The 22,403-nt window shown below is 42.5% G+C and overlaps 1 protein-coding gene across 2 annotated transcripts; it reads right to left on the bottom strand.

Moving 5' to 3' along the window:
- Positions 1-3,303: 3,303 nt before the first annotated feature.
- On the bottom strand, positions 3,304-9,839 carry pcgf1 (polycomb group ring finger 1; the record flags this gene model as incomplete). Of its 2 annotated transcripts, none has more annotated exons than XM_079228972.1 (9): positions 3,304-3,430; positions 3,721-3,801; positions 4,772-4,855; positions 6,995-7,037; positions 7,187-7,292; positions 8,156-8,227; positions 8,359-8,511; positions 8,609-8,714; positions 9,732-9,839. In XM_079228972.1, 9 exons carry the CDS (start codon positions 9,816-9,818, stop codon positions 3,380-3,382), a joined length of 783 nt encoding a protein of 260 aa, XP_079085098.1. In that variant the 3' UTR covers positions 3,304-3,379. The 2 variants fall into 2 exon arrangements, with proteins under 2 accessions (XP_079085098.1, XP_079085097.1); XM_079228971.1 differs by having other exon boundaries at positions 4,772-4,858; positions 9,732-9,818.
- Between the last annotated feature and the right edge of the window lie 12,564 nt (positions 9,840-22,403).

The following is a 22,403-nucleotide window of genomic DNA, read 5'->3' as shown; positions in this document are numbered from 1 at the left end:
GCGTGCGTGTGCGCGTGTGCAGGAGTGGAGCGAGGTGGTGGTATCGTGGTTATTTGACGATATACATATATGAAAACAACAAGTATAAATGCATATGTGTGCAGTATGAACCGGTTAGTCAGGCGTCATGTTCCCATCGAGGTCGTTTTATTCTTCATTTGGAGACTAGGGCTCTTGAGTTTGTATTTATTGGGAATTGAAGGATATTCAGTCTGAAGCTGTTGTTGATACTCAAGGGGGAGGAGAAAAAAAATAATTAAAATGTTCGGCTGCTAGACGTTGAAGTGTATTTAACTTTTTAAATGTAGTCTCTGATTCTCTCTTATTCCTAAAATAAATACAATCTTAATAAACTTCCGAGACAGAAGGTTGATCAAACCGGTATTCAAAATCATTTTCGCAAAGGAAGACTGCTGCTGCTTCTTCTTCTCCTTCTCCTTCTTCTTCTTCTTCTTCTTCTTCTTCTTCTTCTTCTTCTTCTTCTTCTTCTTCTCCTTCTTCTTCTTCTCTGGTAGAAACGCAGAGCAAGCTGGCGCGCACAATAGAAGTAATCGGCTGGAATCGTGAGGTTGAAAAGTCAAGTAGGCCTTTTATTATGAGCCATGAGGACAACATGGGACATTTAAATACAAGTCAGGGGACACACGGGAGGAGTCCTGATACAACTATATATATATATATATATATATATATATATATATATATATATATATATATATATATCATATTCATTTATCTCAGTGGCATTCCTATAGTTTTCAGGAGTTTTCTATGCTTACATTATGACATTTAAAACTGAAGGATACAAAATAAAACACAGTTATTAACTATTATTATTATCACAAATGACTGCATTAACATTTAACCTTCACGTCTATTCCTGTCTTTGAGTGATTGTTTTCCTTAAAATGTCATTAAATCTCCGGTGAATAATGCAAATGAACTCCCTGTGTTTGGGGGTTGTGATCAGAACAATTAAAGTCCAAAGGTGCCAGTGGAGACCGAGCCGTCCAACAAGAACCTGCAATTCTCCATTTTTGGGCTAAAGGTCACAGCTTTAGGGGGATTGTTGTTTTTTCGACATATAGTAACCCTGAAGGGACTTGCTCAGGGTTTATTAGGGTGGCTAGGGAACTCCATACTATGTGTGTGTGTGTGTGTGTGTGTGTGTGTGTGTGTGTGTGTGTGTGTGTGTGTGTGTGTAGGTTTACAGCGAGTTCATTAAACCCGTCATTTAAAAACATGGCCATGGGGCTTTTTTTTGGAACAGCTAAAGGTTTAACTTAACTGAAGGTGATTGGGAAAATGTAAAAATATCTCCAAACTTGATAAAGAGCCTTTATAAATGTCAGTAGCGAGAAGAACAGACATCTTTACGCCTTATACATCATTGACCTCTGCAGTCAAATGGAAAAACTGCTCTGCCCTCATGAACACGTCTTCTTTTAAATCTAAACTCCACTCAGCCTTTGACCTTTAAGACACATAAACACCCAGCACTGGCGCTGTACAGTGGGAAAGAAAAATACTGTTTCACCTCCGCAATAATGTTCCTATGTCCAGAGCAGTTTCTCCACAGGATCATGGATGCCACACGCTGCTGACATGTTGTCGAGGCTCAAGAAGACTAAGGCTTGTCTGTATATCAGAGGCCTTCCCTTCTCTCTGGGCAAGATCACACATCAGAGCCTGCTTCTGGCCTGAAGTCTGAGGAGCACCATGTGCGCCACCTAGTGCTCAGGAAATATATCACCAGCTAGGGTTTCACATATTTAAACACCATGGTGAGACTTCAGCTGCTTCTACATTGTGCCACATGCTGCTGAGAAAGGGAGCGCTCACTCTGCTGGTTGTCTGTGTGGAAGAACCCGGATGAGTCCTCTCAGAGCACAAATGTATAAGGAGGAAGAAACTGTCTTTAACACTGGGGGTGTGATGTCCTTTAATGAGCGACGTGTTGAGTTGCGACATCTCTGCTGCATCAGTTTTAAACATTCTCCCAACTTCATGTACAAGCAATGACACAGTTTAAGTTCTCCTTGAACTCAACAAAACGGGTGAAATAATGTCTTCTTTTTTAAAATGATCATTTAAAACAAAATAGACCAAGAAAGAGATTCATTTTTCAAGAAATATTATAATTATAGATAATAAATGTTTTAGAAGGAGCTAGAACATTTTTTTCAGGCAATGGAGGAACCACAAAGGCTTTTCTTTTAATTAATATTAATATATATATATATATATATATATATATATATATATATATATATATATATACATTAAAGTAAAACAAATCTTTTTTACTCGTTTTTAAAACAGATTTGAGAATTTACACCAGTTGAAATAACAAACTGTGTGTAATCAAAGTGTGACAAAGTCAGCTAAATATAAATGCACCTGCATCTAAAATCATAACACAAGGGAAACGCATCACGTCGCACATTTCCTGAAAACGAGCGTTCGGGGCGGAGGGATACATCGCTCGGATTACAGTGAAGTCCGTTATGAATATGGAGCCCGGCAGTACATCAGCGGGCAGGCCGAGACCCGGAGCCCGGAAGAGCTGCGCGCTACACGGCGGAGATGAGACACAAAACCTGCTTCACCGCTGCAGCTGTACGGCCGTGACTCACGGTGCGGGGAGTGCGTTGGCCAGAGGGCGGGTCACTAAGTGACAGCTTTGGTCATCGTATCACTCCGCCGCGCAGTCACCAGACACACACACAGAGATCATGGCGCAGCGAACCCCCACAAGGAAGAACTACAACTCGAGATTGTATTCTCCAGCCAAAGGCAATGACCTCAACACTTAGAGTCCCTGCGCACTACAATAAGTAGCTGCTGGAAGAATACGAGTATAGCTAGTAAAAAACAAACATGCAGGGTGAAGTTGACTTATTATCTTTACTGCATGTTGAATATGTTACCAAACAATAGCACTGATGTGATCGTCTCCATTTCACTGCAACACACTGGTGCTTCATGCTCATTCTCCCTCGACATCAACGTGAAATACAACAACAGGTTCCACATGAGGACTGCAGGCCGGTAACTCACTGTGAGGCTTGAGCAAGACATCAAAGTACAACAACTTCCTCAGGGAATGAAGTAAAAGTGCAGCAACTCAAAGTATACTTCAATCGTGTTATAGAACCTGTACACACACACACACACGCACACACACACACACACACACACTCAGGCAAAAGCACACTGAGATGTAACAGAGTAATAAACACTATTAGTTTAACCATTTCAAAATTTATTTTCAAAAATACAAAACAAGGAAAATAAGTATATGTACACAAACACTATTAAAATAGAATATGTATTGTCCAAAATATGTACAGCTGGTCGTCAGGCGTGAAAACAGGTCCTATCGGCTCCGCTTGTCCTTGATGGTGTAGTGAAGAACTAGCGGCTGGGCCTGTGGGGAGAACAGATTTCACACATTATACGTGGGATGGAAACACTTCACGAAACTATTAACATCTGCGAAATAGATCAAACTAAAAGTTACTTCATTTTATTAAGTGTCAAATTCAACACTTCCCACTGCCACTCGGCTGAAGACGTTTACTTTAAAATTTGAAACAATGTTAGGTTGTGCCACACAGATTAAAACAATTTAATTTCTCCAACATTCTCAATGAACTTCATCCCGACTTCCTGAACTAGAGGAATGTGTTTCTGGCAGCAGCCGCCGGCGTACCGTACCTTGCCAAACCAGTGCGAGAGCCATAACCGCTTCATGGTCATGTGATCGGGCAGAGACTCGTTATTGAACAGCATCTGGACCTGGAGGGAGACCACACAAACAGATGTGAAGGGGGGAAAACGGAAAGCAACATCTGCCATTTTTTTAATTTTATATGCGAGAAAACCAGTTTGGTGTTCGTAAAAAACACAAAATATTTTTTGCAGCGCAACAAGATGAACTAACGCAGGTTTCTGGTGAAGGCGGCTTCGTCGCAATTATAAAAACACACGCATGGTGTCGATTAATGGGAGGATTTAACCCAGAACCCCCTTGGTGGAGCCTCGGCACCGAGAGGAAATCCATTCATCCCCACAGAGCCGAGTGACCAGGGAAACACGGCAACTTTATTGGCTGAAGAAATCCAGACAAGGAACGGCTTTCAGAGCCACAAGCAGACAGGTTGGTGCACTTTCCTGCTTCTTTACGGACATGCGTGTTTAAACAAACAGGATTTAAAATCTAAAAACACAAGGATTTATGTTAACTTACCAGGATCAAACTATAGATGGTTCCAATATTGGGCACTTTCCCAATCAACAAAATGTAACAGTCTTGACGATTGTCACCCTTTTTTTATTTTTGATATAAAGACATGACATTTATAAAAGCATGTACCATCTCTTGGCACCAACGCACGAGTTTACCAAACTTCTGCTGAACAATCAAAACCTATTTTCCAAACCGACTGATTCAATCCCACGCTTCCTTTCACGCATGAACTTAAATATGTAATTAATGACACGAGGGGCCTTGAATGTCACCGGTCTCAGTTGGATGTTTCACAAACTGGCAACAAGACACTGTCCCCGAAACGACCGCTGATTTAGCAATGGCCGATGTTCACGTGTGAAATGTGTAATTATCCAAGAAGACGTAGTTTGTTTTTTAAGAGAGCGCCAGCAAAGAAGCAATTTCACACATTTGTCCTCACCAGAATGAGCCCAATAAATATTGACCAATCGTTAACGCCGCAAGGTTCATAATGTCTTCTTTAAAAATGGGACCGACCTGGTGCTTTTCCACGTTCAGCCGGTGACAGAGCACTTTCCGTAGGTGTCTCACCTCCGCTCGGACCGAACAGCGAACGAACTTCTGCTGCGGAGACAAAGACGAACACTGAACCAACTTGGGATGAACAATATGATCAGTCAACAACATGAGGACACAAGGAGGCAATTCCATTAAGTAACGCACAGCGGAACGTGTTTATTACTGCAACTGTGGAGCACGTTTCTACCCTTTATACAGCAGGTTGCACAAAGCTTTATTCACCCCGATATATAACATGTAGCTGTACCGTGGAAACATCCCTCACTGTACGATAGGATTGGCTTCACTTGGTGCAGACTGAGATTTTGGTTTTGTCGTCCAGATATTGTAAAAAACATGTCAGTTATAAACGTCTCTTTAGTTTTGCTTGCGACAGCAGAAGACCAGGCTGCCGTTTTTCTATTTTAGATATCAAATATCTTCGTTTTCATAACGTCCGTCCAAAAGTTTACTGTCACATACTGTAACAAAAAGGTGACGGAGCGCCTTTCCACAAGAAACACTCCCGTTACACTGAAGAAAAAAGAAAACAGCTCACTGCTGCACGTTTTCCACTCCCAACTGACTTATTACACTCTGAAGCCGGAGAGCTTCACTTCTCTTTTTCCGCCTGAATGCAATGAAAGACAGTATTTCCTGAAACGTAGAGGCAGAAATTTATTTGAACTGAATTTCCACCTCTGTTAAAAACATTGGATTATGAATGAACGTGCAGGGGAGAGAGGACAGCGTGTAACAAAAAGGTCGAGTCAAATATGTTGATCTATTTATGAAGTTCACACGGCGGACAGAGGGAAACAACTGCAGAGATAAAGAGTCTAGAAAGGAACCAAGGAAGCTGCATGTTCCCATTACACAAGGTAACATTAGACATTAAACAACAATCTTCACATTCTTAAGAGGACATGTGTTGATGACCTAATGTGTACATCCTGTGTGACCTTATTTTAAATATTATTCTCCTACTTTCAAAAATTATTAAAAGCAAAACAAGATGCGAGTCTGTTTGAATACTGGACATTACAGCTTTTGAGATGAGAGAATCTTAAATGTATGACGGGCAGTAAACTTTAAAAAAAAAAAAGAAAAAAAAAGAAAAGAAATCTGAAATCTTGATCACATGTTGGAACAGCAGTGCCCTCTGCTGGCCGAATAACACATCTGCAGCGTATGGAACGATGTTTACAGGAGAGTGAGGATAAATGAGCTCCGTGGAATTTTGACACGTCTGTGTTTTAGTTAAATTGCTGCCCCCCCATGATCTTTGATCAAGTCTTGATTCAGTACAATCTGAGCATTATACAATAAGGCTTGCATGTCCCTCGACAAATGGCCCTGTCAGGAGCATCCAGCCGCACAGAGAAACCCGGTAAGAACTGACAAGGTAGGCACTTTTTTCACTTTAGTGGGTTGGAAATTGCTTAACAAGCCGTGTTTCAAACAGCCACGATGTGGATTTGTGTGAATAGGCGTCAGGAAACTAAGAATGAATATACTACTATATACAATTTGTTGTGAAGCAATGGGACCACGATCATAATTGGTACCTCATTTGTGTCCAAATCAAAATTTGTTTGAAATACTATTCAACATTTAAACCTGCCTTTATTGTTCTTTTATGACCCTCTGGCTTGATTTCCTGGCACCCTAGTTAATACAAATAAATACAATTTTATTGATACAAAGATATTCTTAAGAGCACTAATCGATGCAAACATCTTGGTCATCGGGCCTCAAACAAACAAATGCTCTCAAACGATTAGAAAATGTCCAGTTACTGAGAAACTAGCGGTTTGGAGGGGAAAACAAAGAATGATTATACGCCTCGCCGGTGTACTTGTCCCACTTATCTCAGACTCCGAGGCAGCCGGAGTAACCAGCTCCGAGTGCTGAATTCTGCCGTCGCTGCAGATGTCATTGTGCCATGTATTTGCTTAGCAGTTAAGGGTAGAAAATTACTTGCTCGGGCTTCAAAAATTTGCCCCTGGAGACGTGTTTTTGCACGGTTGTGCAAACCTGTGAGCTGAGTCATTTTTGAAAGCATCCAAAACCAGCTCGGCAATTTCACTAAGTACACAGACTGTACTGAAAGACGGCGCTGCATAAATCTGTGAATCACTTTTTAGAGAGAGAGAGAGATATACACACACACACACACACACACACACACACACAACTTACCTGAAGAGTGAGTTTCGTTTTGTCTTTCCCAGCAAGCGATGAACTGTGAAGACAAAACGGAGCACACGGTTTTAAAACAAGTATTTAGACAAGTTGAAAGTCGGACACACTCGGCAGCATATTTTATTCACATTTTATTGATTTGTCTAATCTCAGGTCATGAAAAAACAACAACCAGAGACAAAAGCTCACCTTAGCCGTTCTAAACACAGCGACACCTGCTCATCGTATCTGTAAAAGTGGGCTTTTGAATGGTCGAAGCTTGTGTATGGTAAACCTGTGGCATCGGGTATAGCGTCTGGTGGGAAGGAAGAAAACAGAAATCAAATTACACATTAAATCAGCATGACTGGGCAACAGAGCAGCAACTAGCTGCAGACGACATGATACCGGTTATATGTTACCACCGTTCAGTAATATCAATGTAATAGTCTATGCAAAGAATCATTTCTGCCCGGCAACAGTGAAATCTAAAGAACTTCACAGGCTGTTTTAAATAGACATCGTTGTTAGTTTAATTCGTCAGCAACGGGAAATCAATGCATACAAAAAGCAGTTTAAAACTCTGTGCAACCGATTCAACAACTTTTATGTTTCTTGATTAAAGCTGTGTGATAACGTTGTGTTTTGAAGGCATGTTAAACTGCATTTCTGAAGTGGCCAGCTCATGTGATCGGCTGAGCCGTGTTTGAACTCTTGTTACATACTCTATATAAAACACAGCTGTGGCCACATGACAAAAGCATCACTGCCCAAAAATAGTCCCGCTGTTTCAAAATATCAGATTTTTGGGGACATGATAGAGAGGACGATTTAAAAATTAATGAAATTACTGAGAGAAAACGAAGAGCTGCAAAAGTTAAAGGCCGTTAAACAGACTGATGTTGTCGAAGAGATGCGCTTCATTTTTAAAATGTGCTGCTAAATGGCCATTTTGAGCTTATTTGGCATCACGCACACACACAAATAATCTAATTTAGAGAAAGCCAAAAGGTGAATGATGTCACAGTACAGCCACTTTGGTTAAGTGCCGTTCAGAAACAAACACCACAGAGGAACACCAAATACGTAACACAGATGCGGAAAAAAACTCTGATCTCTTCAATCCAAGAACACACAAACTTAATCACCGACTGAGACGTTACTAAGTGGAAGACTTACCGTCTCCAGTCGGCTGGATGACTCTCTCCAACCCACGCGACTGATAAAACTCCTTTATTCTCTTGTCTTCGCCTGTTCAAACAAGAACATTCATATTGACAGACATGGAGACAATGCAGATTTCCAAATACATGCACACACAAAAAAGACTTCAGGTCAGAACTGATACAGACAGCACTGTTTCTATTATTTTCTATACGTACTTTCTTGTAGTCCAGGCACCAGCTTGAAGACAATGTCCTGCATTACTCGGTCCAGTTTGAGGTTGAGTAAAGGCTGCGTTTCGTGGATTTTGATGTTGCACATTGGACAATACTTGCTCGTCTGCAGGTATTTCACGATACAACTTTTACAGACTGTGGGGCAGAAAGACAGCAGAGACATTTCATTCTCACTCCGACGTCTCCAAGTTAAATGACGTGAAAAAGGTGTTTAAGTCTGTTAAATACTCACAGGTGTGCAAACACTCAGTAATTGTCGTGGCGTCGATGAAGTAGCCCGCGCACAGGTAGCAGACGATGTGTTCGTTCAGGTCCTTGATCTTCAGCTTCACCTCCTCCTGTCAAGATGGCAAAAGGGTGTTTTATTTAACATGTTTTTTAAAAGATAAGATAATCCTTTATTAGTCCCGCAGTGGGGAAATTGCAGACAAAGACTGGTTCTAATGTTAATTTATCCCCCAAAACAAAGCTGAAGGAGCACAAACAAGCCTTGAACTCAAAGTAAAACATAAACAATGGAACCATAAACAGCAACTTTGCAAATATTTTTAAACATATTTTGGAGCTAATTTAATGCAAACTGGACGAGCAGCATGAATCCATTTCATGACAGAAAGGTGAGACTTAAGGTCGTGTCCTCTACACTCAAACTGCGTAGAGGACTCAGCTACCACATGACGTCAATTCTCCCTCCACTGACTTCCACGCAGGACCAGAATGTAGCCGGGGCTCGTGACCCAGGTCGTAGCCGTGTCCAGCCCGAGAGTGGGCAAAACGGCGGACCCTGACCTTTGACCTCCGCGTCTGACAAATGACGTAAACACGTGAGTAACGTACACGATGTCAAATGTGAAGGGACGGGAAGGTTGTTAACAGGCGTTACTTTTGTCGACGGATGCGGACGAAAGTCACGCGCAAAAAACAGCGACAGCAAGAAAACAATCCGCGATTACTTCGTTTTTTTTTCAAAGATGAACGAACTCGCGCAGAGCGGCGACCATTACCGGCCCGGTACGAAGCACAAGTAAACTCCCAAGTTGAACTTACGAACACGGCTGAGCATGTGGCACAAAACGGGTGAAACGGACGGTTTCTTTGGCGGGTTTAACGGCACGCCGCTCCTCCGCCGAGGCAGAACAACACTCGGGTGGGCTCCGGGCGTTCACGCATGCTCACACGCAGCTTCCCCCCCGCACGAGCGCTTTCAGCGTCGCTCTCCTCTCCTCTCCATCAGCGCCGCGGAGACGACAACGATCTCCCGCTAAATGCGCGCGTTTAGCGGGTCTCTGCCGCGGCTCGACTCCCCGTACGTCGCTACCCCGGAGCGGACGCGCTCGAATAACATGGCCGCTCACCTCGTTCCTCAGCGGGTCCAGTTTGTAGACGGACTGTAGCTGATTTCGTAGCCGCATCGCTATGGCCATCGGACCTTGCTCCGCCATCTTTGGAAATTATGCGTAGTTCCGGGTAAACCGGAAGTGTCCTTTTTGTACAATCTGGGGGAGGCGGGTAACTGCAAAATCAATGCGAGAACAAAATAAAAAAGAGTGGAATAAAAAGCCACTTTAAAAATAAATTTCTCAAATATGTAATGTCACTTATTTTTCTAAAAACAAACACAAAATGCTGCTCCACTTTCTTATTCATTTAGCAAATTACAATTTAAATGCTTCCACATTTGTGGGGGGCTTATGCCAGGTTTCAGGTTAATTAATGAATACACAAAAGGGATTGCAAAATAGTAAAGGGGTTCAACTAGTTATACCCTACCCTTTTATTTTAAATCCTCAATTTTTTTTTTAAATATGAGCCAAACCTACCTTAAGGGGATTTTAATGCATTATCTGCATAGTTAAAGGGGTGAAAATCTCTGATACATTAATTTTTTTGTCAAATTTAATGAGTCACCCCAAAGTTGTGTTTACGGATAAATACATTATAGGTCTGATATTCGGCTTTTTGTCCAAAAGAATCACACAAACATGCACTCTCCTACTCTAACACACATGGGCTTGTATATACAATTATATGACATGCTCACACTAGAGTTGAGCTATCTTACCTTTTCCAAAACAAATCCGTCTTTCGCTTTCAGGATTTAATTAGGAAAACATATACTCTCAGTTTAACTTTGGTTAAAGATTGTGAATAGATGGTCCGGAGGGGCCGGCTTTGATGTGTTAGCCCTGTGATAGCCTGACCTGTCCAGAGTGTAATTAAAAATAATGGATAAATGGATGTGAATACGCTCAGCCTTCACTCATATGCGTGCTAGTCTGCTCTCTTGGCAATAGAGGGCACTGCAGGTACACACTTCAACCATTGGGTTGCAGCCTTTGGTTTGTGCTGATACTTCAGAACCATCACCCAGTGTTATACAGTCATGTGTGCACTCGGAGGTTTAAATAAAAACCTCTGAACTCACTAAACAAACCTCCTGCTCATTGGGCCAGGCTTTCAAGTTATCTTAACACAGTATGTGCACACAAAGCCTCCAAGTCTTAAACCAGTGTAGACTATGGCATTATATTCCTACTTCATTTTATTTTTGTTGTTACCGGTGCAAATCCAAGCCTGCTGATAAGAGGCACAGGCGCTTTTGGCGCTGGCCCAGATGGAAATCATGTTGGCAGTGATGTACCACTGCTGTTATTCAAACCGCATGACACAAAAGGAAGAGTGCTAATAGTACCTCTATACCTGTAGGTGTTCCAGGATAAAAGATGAAATGTGGGAAAAACACTGTTCAAACCACAATCCCCAGCAACAACATGGTGGGTCTTGTAACCTGAATCCTCTGACATATTGAGTCCTCGGTACTCCGGCATCATGGAGGGTGGCCTGCTCTCACCACTGCACGCAATCCCATTAAGTCTGGTAAGTTACGTCAGACACCTTGATGCCGATGTCACAAATAGCTAATCAGCAATATAGCATCGAAAGAAAAATCAAAAGGTATATAGTAAGTTTTTCAGAATGTACAAATACACATGTATTAAACACAACGCAAATTAGCTACATTAGGTTAAACATGTATTTGTTTCCTAAATAAAACAAAAAAAGCTAAACTGAGTTTAATTGGTTATACGTATCTAATTTTTGCAGCGGTTACCCTTTCACTTCAAAGAGAGCTTGTGACTGAAGTGTTTGGTGGTTGAATGAGTACTTCTCTCCCCTCCCTGAACAACAACCACGAAGGGGCTCTTGAGAAAGAGAACTGAACCATTGGCTCGGTGGCCGGCAGTGGAGGCCTGCGGTTGTCCTGGGCAGCTCCCAGACCCACGTTTAAATATGTGTGAATATGAAGTAGGGTGTTGAAATGAAAGAGTGTGTGGGCTACGCCAACATTTTCCTACATGATCACGTGGCTTGTGTGATTTGGGACAATATTATTTAAATCAACAGTTTGCATTGTGTTGCGCTGGATTTTGTATTTTTTTTATTTCTGCGACAGTGAGGCATCTTTATGCTTTTATATAAGTAATATATCTGAGGTTTTTGCTCAGACGTGGGCTATAACCAGTTTATTTTCCCCAACCCCAAATGACTTATAATTATTTAATCATGGGAAGAATGAAAAGTATAGCTTTGCGGAAAATTAGTCTGCAAATGGGGAAGAAAATGTATTCTCGGTTGTGGCTGAGTTCTGACTTAGCGCCTGTACCCTGTTTGAACAGGTCGACGTATTGGTATTATGTGGAGGTCTCCCTGATCCCTCCCAGAGGGCTTCCAACCTGTGGACCACCCAAAAAGCTGCCGTCCCAAACAAAGACTCGCCCTTCATTCATCCTTTTGTAATTTCCCAGTGTAACAAAGTGACTGGCAAGTTTGTCTTATTCCAACCACCTCAGTGAGTCTGGAGCAGCCAAAGTGGGTCCGTGTGCGAGACATTTATTGAGACTGTTAAATCTGGCATGACATGTTTGTTTATTGGTGTCTGTCAGTGATAACTAAGACTCATCATTTATGTTGTTTTCTTTGGAGTTTAACTTTTTTTTTTTTTAAATGGTAAGAACTTTAATCACTGCCCAATAACATTGCCATTTTTGAAAATGTTCCTATTCCCATTCATCCTTTTGTGAGAGAAAACTTGGAACACCTTTTGATTTTTTTTTTTCTATCTTCAGACGAAAAGACAAGCACTTGCCAATGAAGTCCAAATCAGATTCAGTCAATCTAAATTGAAAAACAAAACAAAAGGCACAATATATTTTCATTCTTGGCAGCTTTTTTTTTTTTAGTTTGAAGAGCCGTTGTGATCAGTCTCGCTTCAGCGAACCTTCATAGTCGGGCCTTTTGTCCCCTGCTGTCTGCCATTTCCTCTTGCCATGTAACGTCTTATCTGCTGGGCCCGCGAGGTCACTGCTTATCTGACTGACAGGGCTTTGACTCCACGCGATATCCAAATAACCTGAGGGCCTGGAGGCGCGGGAGGATCACAGCGTGGCAAAATCCGACGGCCCGGGAGAAGAATTGAGAGAGTGAGGGAAGAGGCAAAAGAGCCGACGCGAAGGGAGAGGATCAAGACGGATCCAAGCCTTTCATTTGTTGTCATTACTTCAGGTCAAAATCATGGACAATAGAACCCCTATTTTCTTGAAGTGCCTGCAAATCTTCCAGTTATTTCTCCCGGCTCTTCACTTTTATTTGGGGATGATTAGTTTATCCGCTGGATCAAACACCTGCCAGGTCTACAAAGGTGGTGCTATTATGAATAATTTGAGGATTGTTTTTTTTATTAAAGGAAATGACAGAAGTAAAAAACACACGTGGGTTGGATGTTGACTGTTACTCCTGGTAGTGAACTCATGCATGAGGAAACTCCTTCAAACCACGAGGGTTCGATTCAACTGAAAACTCTCTGAGCTGTTAGAGACCCCATTTACCTCTGTCCTGGACATCCTGTGCCAAAACAACTACACAACCACCCTGCTACAAGAACATGCGGCCCGCCATGCCAAAAAGGAGGCCCCCCACCCCTCTCTCTCTCTCTCTCTCTCTCTCTCTCTCTCTCTCTCTCTCTCTCTTTCTCTCTCTCTCTCTCTCTGAGCAATCAGAGCATGCAGAGGTGGACTGCAGCTTTTGTCTCTTTTGCTCCACCAATTAGCCGCCAAGTGGCAAGCTAATGACGAGAGCGCTCTTGGAATGACTCCAGAGCGGTGCAGCTTGCGTTGCTTGATGGGCGAGGGCATAATGAATGATGTAGGGCAAGCCCTTAGGCCTCCCCCTGGCACAAAAACCCCAAACGTCCAATATCGCAACCTGAAGCACTGCGAATGCTGGATAAAACACATGCGCAGGAATTTGTCTCTGTGAGCAAATGGTGCCAGGATTTGCTGATGAGTCACATAATTGCATAGCATGCACGGACACAAACACAGCACAAAGATTAAAGGAGTCAAATACAGTGTAAATCAACACAATACACACAAGATGCATTCAATATAATGGTGTGTGTTTGTGCTGTGAGGTTCATAATGTGGCTGTGCATATGGTTATCACATTAACTCCACACACTGGATCTATATAGTTATTTATGTTTTATCTTTGTCAGTTTACTTGACAGAGACAATGACCACAGATCAGCATGATACATCCAGCATGGTGTGTGACAAAACAGCACAAAGAAAAGTTCTCAATCATCAGTGGAAAAACATTTGAATTAGTTTCATTGAAGCTCATTGAACAGAGCTCTGCAGGAATTAGTCCACAGCTTGTATATGCAACTCCGCTTCCCTTGTCTCGAAGTCAATGGTTTTTTTCAACGGATTTTTTGTGAGATGCATCAAATAAGGTTGGTGATTAAGAAGAGCACAAGATTGTTTTAACATTCTGTTCTATAATAAATACCAATTGAGTAAATATCCCACTCCATTTTTAAGCTTCTACCCGGTCGCTAATAAGTGGCTAACAAGTGGCTAATGCGGTCGCTAACATATGGCAAACAAGTGGCTAACGCGGTCGCTACAAAGTGGCTAATGCGGTCGCTAAAATATGGCTAACAAGTGGCTAACGCGGTCGCTCACAAGCGGCTAATGCGGTCGCTAACATATGGCTAACAAGTGGCTAACGCAGTCGCTAACAAGTGGCTAACTGAGACTAAACATCATCCCGCCGTATATTCGTCTGTCTTCCTCTTATTGGTGAAGTGAATTCATGTGATCGCGGTGCGGTTCATTATCGCCCCAACGTTAGCTTTTTACTTCTGCCGATTGCATTTACGCATTTGCCACCTCAGGTTGATACTAGTGATCCATCTCCCCAATATACATACGTGAGTAGCCGGGGAGAGAGAGAGAGGGGCGCTTGTACAAATACATGCAAAAGAACGCTGAAAAAAGCATTGAGAACCCTCAAACCTGGTATGTTGCTGTCATTGTGCTCGGGACACCCCAGCCGGTAAGGGGAAAACGTTACAATCTTATTTACTGTAATAATCTATAATCCAATGGAAAAATTCCATTGGCTGTTTGCCGAGAGAACCAGTGCGATGATACATCCCTGTATCCCTGCGGCGCACTATTCAGTTGGTCTTTGTATCATCTTTTTCTCTTTGTGTGGATGTGTCTTCAGAGATACATTGGATCACTATCACGCCCTTGCAATCAGCAGTTGTTGCATGCCTCTTTTGCACTGAAGTAAACATGCAAATAATGAAAACAGTTCATGCACACAGAGATCTGGCACCTGCTTTGACAACCACTCTCTTTTGTGTTGTTGCAATGAATCCTCTTGCAAAGCGAATGCATTACATTTTACTACAAAGGTCACATTTCCTTTCCTCTGGAAGTCAGAATGCCTTGAAAACTGTAGTCCTCAGTTCAGATGAGCTCGGGGCCAAATAATGAATGACACTATTGGAAGATGCTGAGATAAGACGAGTTTGCCAGCAAGAACAAGTTGGCCTGCCAGTGTCGGGGGGGAAAAGAAAGCTCCGTATTAAATCTTATTAATGTGGCACAATAGAGCTTTGTCTGTCATATATTGAATTTTCATTATTCACGTGCGCGTCTGCAGCTTTTGTGGAGAGTGTGTATCTGTGTGCACGGGCCAGTGTGTGTGTGTGTGTGAAGTGCACACACATGCACTCACAAAGATGCAGTGATCCGTGATAACTTTCAAGCGTCTCGGTTATCTCAGGATTATCAAAGGACTTTGACTTTTCTCCACAAGTTACATGAAACATGAACCTTTTAATTAGGAAATAATGAAAAAAGAAAAAAACATTTTTTTAGGATGATGGTTTGTGGAATTGTTAAGTGAATCCTGAGACAAAACAGGTAACATTTCAGTGGTTTAAATGAACAAGTTCTCCCCAGGAGATCTATTAAAGTATGTGGACTCTTACAGGCCCTTGAGCAAGGCACGAAATCTACGAGTAATCCTCTCAACCTCCCTAAAAATGGCGGTAGTAGACACTCTCTCTCTTTCTCACACACACACACACGCACACACACAGAGAGAGAGTCATGCTATGATAAGGTGATTTGTTGCATGTGCTCATAATCCACCCACTCATAACAAGAAGCAAATCATGTAATTTATGGATCAGGGTATGTTGCATAACAGAGAATTTCAGTAGCTTTCGTGAGGATAGCTCAACGGTAGCTTTCGTGAGGATACAAATTACAGTAAACAATCTTATTCGGACATTCGAGATCGCTCATCTCTCACGTGATGGGACCAAATTGTTACGGTCCATTCATGCAAGCTGCCCATACTGATCTCTCTTTGATATTTAAGACACACGGAGAGGAAAGGCACACTTGTTCGTCTTGTAATCCGCTGTATCTGCAGGGAGGTGCACGCTCACTTATCACGCAGCCATCTTATCTTCATGGCCATTTAAGAGAATACGGGTAAAAGGGAGAACAAACTCAGAGAGGAAGCGTCGCCGAATCCCAATGAAGGATGCAGGCTCGGCGAGGTTTTTGTCAGTTGTGGACCTCAACATACAGGATTTACAAATTAAAAAGTATTATTACTATACTGTCTTGATCACAAGATAAACATTTATTTAGTCATATTGTATTCTATAATTATATGCTTTTTTTGTGCCTAAAAGGCCAAAAAGAAATTCTGAATCATTTAAAGGTTCCCTGTTGTGTTTTTGACCACCGGAGGTGCTATGGAGCCATGTGTTGTGCCGGCAGGTGACACAATGTACATTCACTATCCCACTCGTTGTTGGTGGTGAAAACAAAAGCATGGACCACTAAAAGGCAGGGGAAAAGAAGATCATCGCAACGTTTTTCGATATTTAAAAAACTACTTTGCAAATGGTTTACAACGGGTTTTTTTGTCCAAGAAAACCCAACAGGCCAGATGGGTCATGCATATCTGCTAGTTTCATCAGTTGAGTTCTAGTGGAAACTTTAAATGAAGTCACTGTGTGTTTGTGAGGTTGGCGTATTAAGTTGGGTTAAGTGGTTAGAAATACAAACCTGTAACAAATGGGAGTATTTAATTGGACACAGTTGCTTTTATTAGATAGGAGACGGTGTAGAGTGGACAGGAGACGAGCTAAAGGGAAACGGGGATGACGTGCAACAAAGGTCCCAAACTGGACTGGAACCGGGGATGTTGCAATTACATCGCCCAAAACCGAGCTTTAATACAACAATAATAATATGGCAAAACAATACCATAGCTGCTAGCGCATGCCAAGTCTGTGAAAACGATCTCCGTTGACATGCTGTGCACAAGGTTGTTCTTTTTGTCTCCACAAAGATCGCTATCAACCAACTGCAACTCGCTCGACTGCTTAAAACATGGCGGCCCTGTAACACCAGTTTGCATCCTCTAGAGAAATGCACATCAAAGAGTAACGGTGCTCCAAGATGCCTGTGTGCGCGTGTGTGTGTGTGTGTGTGTGTGTGTGTGTGTGTGTGTGTGTGTGTGTGTGTGTGTATTTGCGTGAGATAATGGCAATCCTTTGATGCCCGAGCGTGATTCGGTTCCAGCTTTCTGGCACATTGTTTCCCTTTTGGCCTCCTGTAAAGAACTTTGATGAGGACCCAGAAGAGAAGACCCTTATTGCCTGCACTTACTGTGTCAGTAATGGAATTGTTTTGGAGACTTCAACCCCGTCTCATCTTCTTTTCTTCCAGCATCACATGCAGGCAGTCTTTCATCTGTCTCTGCCATCTTCTTTCGTAGCATGCAACTGCCGAGACCGGCGAGGAGGCGGAGCCATCTGCACAAGTCGCCTGGATGATGCTCTGAGCTCACATTCACCGACACAGGCAGGAGCTGACGAGTACATCATTCATCGGTAATGCATCATAAACATATAGATAACATGGCGCCGCTTTGAAAATGCTAATTTGGTTGGCATCTAAAATGTAACGCCACCATGTCTAAAGTTTGAGAGTATAATAAAGTCTGGAGTGCAGGTACTGAGACAACGATTACAGCTGTTGTACTTCCTGCTAAAGTAATGTTCATATGTGTACTGGTAATAACTCATTAATATTCTATTCAATAATCTTATATTTTCTAATTATAGAATCTTGCAAGAAAGTAAAATGTATTGTCAATCCATCAAATGCTATTGAGATATTTCAGTCTGGACTAAAGTGGTGAGTCGACTATTTGATTGACAGACTGCATCTCTTGAGCCGTGCTGCTAGCAAAATATATATTTTTTCATTAATTGCATAGTTTTAAATGTAATTTCTAACTTCATTAAAAGTAACCAAAATGGACTTATTGTTTACTTTATTTGTTGGTCACCATCATTTGCACAAACCAGAGCCCAGTCACTAATTCCTCCTAAAATTCAAAAAAATTGTTAAAGGGCCATACATCATTTTTCAGGCCGTGCCTTAAGAAAGCGGCTGCTTCGAGTAATTACAGGGAATCAGAGGCTAAGTGGTGTAAGATCAAAGGAAGGCATTCTTCTGTAATCCCGGGGTGTTGCAAATCTTTTGTAATCTGCCCGCTGCGCTCCACCACTGTTTGACATCTATTTACTGTATAAAAAGGAACGGTGCCATCAATTACGGGCCTGCTAGTGCTGTTGTTTACTTTTGCCGAGCCCTGAGTGCCGGGCCGGCTTTGTGGAATATAGATCTCCCCTCTCCTCTGTTTGCTCTTCGCAGTCCAAGGTGTGCTCCCTTGCTTGCCCTTGGCTTTGGGTTGGGGGTTGTCTGGCTGCTTCCTGGTCTCTGATGTAGGCTGAGAGATTAAGGGGGATAGAGTTTTGGCGGCTCTCAGCTTGTGTATGTTTGTTCAGTGTTGAGATGTGGAAACTGACATGTTCCTGTCTGTCAGCCGGCTGCAGGACCGACTGCACGGTCTCCATTTGGTGCAAGGAGGAGTCAACGATTGGGACGTTAGCGTTGCACTGTTTGTAATATCAGGACAATTGGGATTGTTGCACATTTGACTGAACTACTTAGATTTAGTCCCACGATATATGTCTTCTTTTTTTCTGCGCCATAGTTTGGGATGCATGAAATACCAAAATCTAATCTTTCAGAGAAAAGTGAAAGCATCAGAACAAAATGCTCAATAGCGACATACATCAGGTGACACTTCTTGTCTGTCGGGAGCAAAGAAGGAAGTAGTGTGAGGTTTTAGTGCCACGTGGTTTCATGTGGTTTCACATGGTTTTTAGTGGTTTTTAGTGGTTTTGATTGGTTTTAGTGGTTTATTGGATTTAGTGGTTTTAGTGCCGCGTGGTCCACTGAAGAGATTGGGGTGGTAGTCTTATGTCATAGTCTGATACGAAACATCAGGGCCATGTCTCAGAAGACCATGGTTCACTTACATTTTTTAATTGATTAAATTTGCACCCAAACCCATGATCTTTTTATAAACTTTACCAAGTTGTTTTTAGTGCCGAACCCGTAACCAAACCCGAGCAGTGTCAGATGAGGAAACATTCTGGAATCGGCTCCAGTTGTTTCCCTTCCTTCTCACAGTTTGCCTCTGTAACTGAGACGTCAGGTGGCAAGCTAACCTGGTGATTGTGCTTTCATAGAAGTGACAATCACCTTTTACCTGTGTGTCTTGTTGAGGAGTCTTTAAGCCCGGAGGGATTTGGATCTTTATCACAAGTCATTCATTTGATCTGTCTCCCTACGAGCAGGAATTCCATAACAATGATCTTAAAAACAACACGTTGGTTTAAATGCATCCTGCGTTGGGATCTTACCTCTGATCCTTGTTTGCATGTCATCCGCGTCAGTTTAAATGCTCAAATAAACTCCTTCCTGTATTTGATATAAAAGCGTGTACAGAGATCAAAAGGAGGCAGATTTGAACCCGAGCGTCTGACCTGGAGTCAGGCTGTGTTTACCTATTGTCTGGTCGTGTTCCTCGCTGTGAGGCTTGGCCACAGCTGGTAATGGTGGAGGTTTGGCGAGGACGACCAGTCCACTGCACACATTTCCCAGCTAATGGAGAATTTGTGAGTGAGAGCCTTTAATTTTCTGAAAGGTGGGTGGATCAAAGATATGATATGATTAAAGGAGATCTACAGCCCGCTGTTCTATGTGGAATAATTGGACAAGGCTTTCTTTCAGGATCCTCCTTTACATGTGTTGTTGTAAGCACTCACCCTCTTTGAGTACGGGGTCATATTGAAACAAGGCATTTTGTGACAAAGGGTGCTTTACTCAATGATTTTAGTCATTTCATTCTTTCTATTTTCATAAAAACTCAATCCTCTTCTGTTGTTAATAATAGAGCTAAAATAAAATACATCACAAGGATTACTTTACTCTGTATTCAAGGCACCAGCAATAATATATATATATATTTTTTTGCAAATCAAAAATAAATGAGAAAAATAAATAAATAAGACTTGCCACGATCTCACCTGACCTGCCATACTGTGCACATGGCTTTCATGTTATCAGAGAATATTGACACATCCTCCTTAACATCTGTTCTGCTGATCCCACAAACCGCTGACTTAGATGAGCTGCTTTTGGAGGAAGAGTTCCCTCAGTTACCTTTTGATGACAGCGCATGCAGGTATAAGTCATCGTGCCCTGGTTTCCTGCCTTGTGATTAGGTGTCGTTTATCCCTGATTTCTAGCTTGAGGTATAGGAGTTGGTCGTATTCTCAATTACTGGTCTTTACAGACAACAAGGGTGATGCATTAACTCATCCTTTATCAACTGAACTTAAATTGTGTTGCATTCCTGTTCAATCAAAGCTCCCTAATCGGCTCTCCGGGTCCGCTGAGAACGGACTGGGCGCTGAATCATCCGTAGGTGGTCTAATCATCTCAGCTCCTCACTCGGACTCATCTTCACTGGCATCCCCCCCACCCTGTGGTGACTTCACTTGAGTCTGCGACACACACACACACACACACACACACACACACACACACACACAACCCACATATGTGGTGGTGCTGACCCAAGAAGACGAATCAGAAAAGCCGCGGGGCTCGGCCCGCCCGACCAAAGGGATGAGGTCATCCGACAGAACCTAATTTTCCCTCAAATTGCACCTCTGATCAGCGCAGTGTTTCCTGCAACAATTACACTGACCCCAAGCCCTCATTAGCAAATAGTGTGGAGGAGAGAGAAAAAAAGAAAAACGGACAAAGACCAGTTGGTTTGCGAGGAGCAGGATGTTTAGTTCAGAGAGCGTTTTTCTATCTTGCATCATGTCTGCAGGCTTCTTCTCAACATCGCCGTCTGATTAGGGCGGTTCTGCTTCATGTGCTGGGAGTCTGACGGCGAGGGCGCTCGTAGTAAAGTGGGGGTCACGGTGCCACGTCCCTCACAAGAAGCCGGTTTGAGCTTTTTGACAAATGCCCAGACTGATTTAAACAAAACAAAACAAAAAAAGATTTATGCCATTTTAAAGAACACCCACCATTAGGAATCCATTTGCAGAGATGAAAGTCAAGCTTTTAAAGCAGTGCATTTAGGCTGTTAGCTATTTGTTGTGTCTTTCTTTCTTTCTTTCTTTCTTCCTTTCTTTCCTTGAAAAATGAGGCACTTTTGCAAACGTTAACTCGTACTGCTACAACTCTGAAAACGTGCCACGAAAGCATCCAATTAGGAGGCTCATGTTTCTCCTTACCACGCTCACACACAAAGACAAACACAATCACAGAGGCAGACCCTTTTAAAAGACAGTATGCACCTGGCACCACGGAGGTCAGATGCAGGACAGCTACGGTATCGTGTGTTTATTATCTTTTAGCCGCGCTAGCAGCGAGGCTTTATGAACGGCCGGGTCCACCGCTTTGTCCAGACTGAAATAACAACCGTGTGATTGCTGTCACGTTTCACGGAGACATTCATGGCGCCCAGAGGATGAAACCCAATGACTTCGGCGATCCCCTTCCCTTTAGCTTCAGCGCCACCAGCAGGTCATAGTTTTCACTTATCCAATGGAATATCTCAAAGATTTATCGTGTGGATTGGCACCGTCCTGGTGATTTTGGTGATCCACTTGCATGAGGCTGACATTTGGGGGTTTTGAGTTACAACTATTGGACTGATTGTCATGAAATTTGGTGACCATTTTTCATATGTGGTGATCCCGTAAGTTTCATTCTAGCACTATAACTAGCTAAACAAATGTGATGCCTATGGAGGTATTAATTAAAACAAAACCATTCATGGGCAGATAAATCACAAAATCACGTACATGTCGAGTCTCTAATTAGAATATTCATCAGTGTTGTCCTCTTTAAATAATGATGACCACTTTGTTTTTGCTGCGCTCAAACCAAATGAATGAGTGAGGGTCACCTATGTCTTGTTTGCAGAACAAATATGATATCAGAGCTGACTACAAGGTGATTTGCTAAGATGGACAGTTTGGCGATGTAGGAACTTGATTCATCCCCAAAAAACACGGGGGCCCTCCAAGCCAGAGCTGGAAAGTGTTATAATTCATCCGTGCTGCTGCAGGCCAAACAGCTCCCACTTGAGTCAGCGTGATCTACGAGTGTCCGTGAGCCCCGGACACATGTAAATGTACACCAAACTAATTGGTGCCGCCACAGTCAGGGGGTTTAAATCAGCAGTTGTATCACCTGTTGCTT

The sequence above is a fragment of the Taurulus bubalis genome (genome assembly GCF_910589615.1).
Source record: "Taurulus bubalis genome assembly, chromosome: 13".
In the NCBI taxonomy this organism is placed as follows: domain Eukaryota; kingdom Metazoa; phylum Chordata; class Actinopteri; order Perciformes; family Cottidae; genus Taurulus; species Taurulus bubalis.
This window is presented reverse-complemented; position numbering and strand designations above follow the sequence as displayed.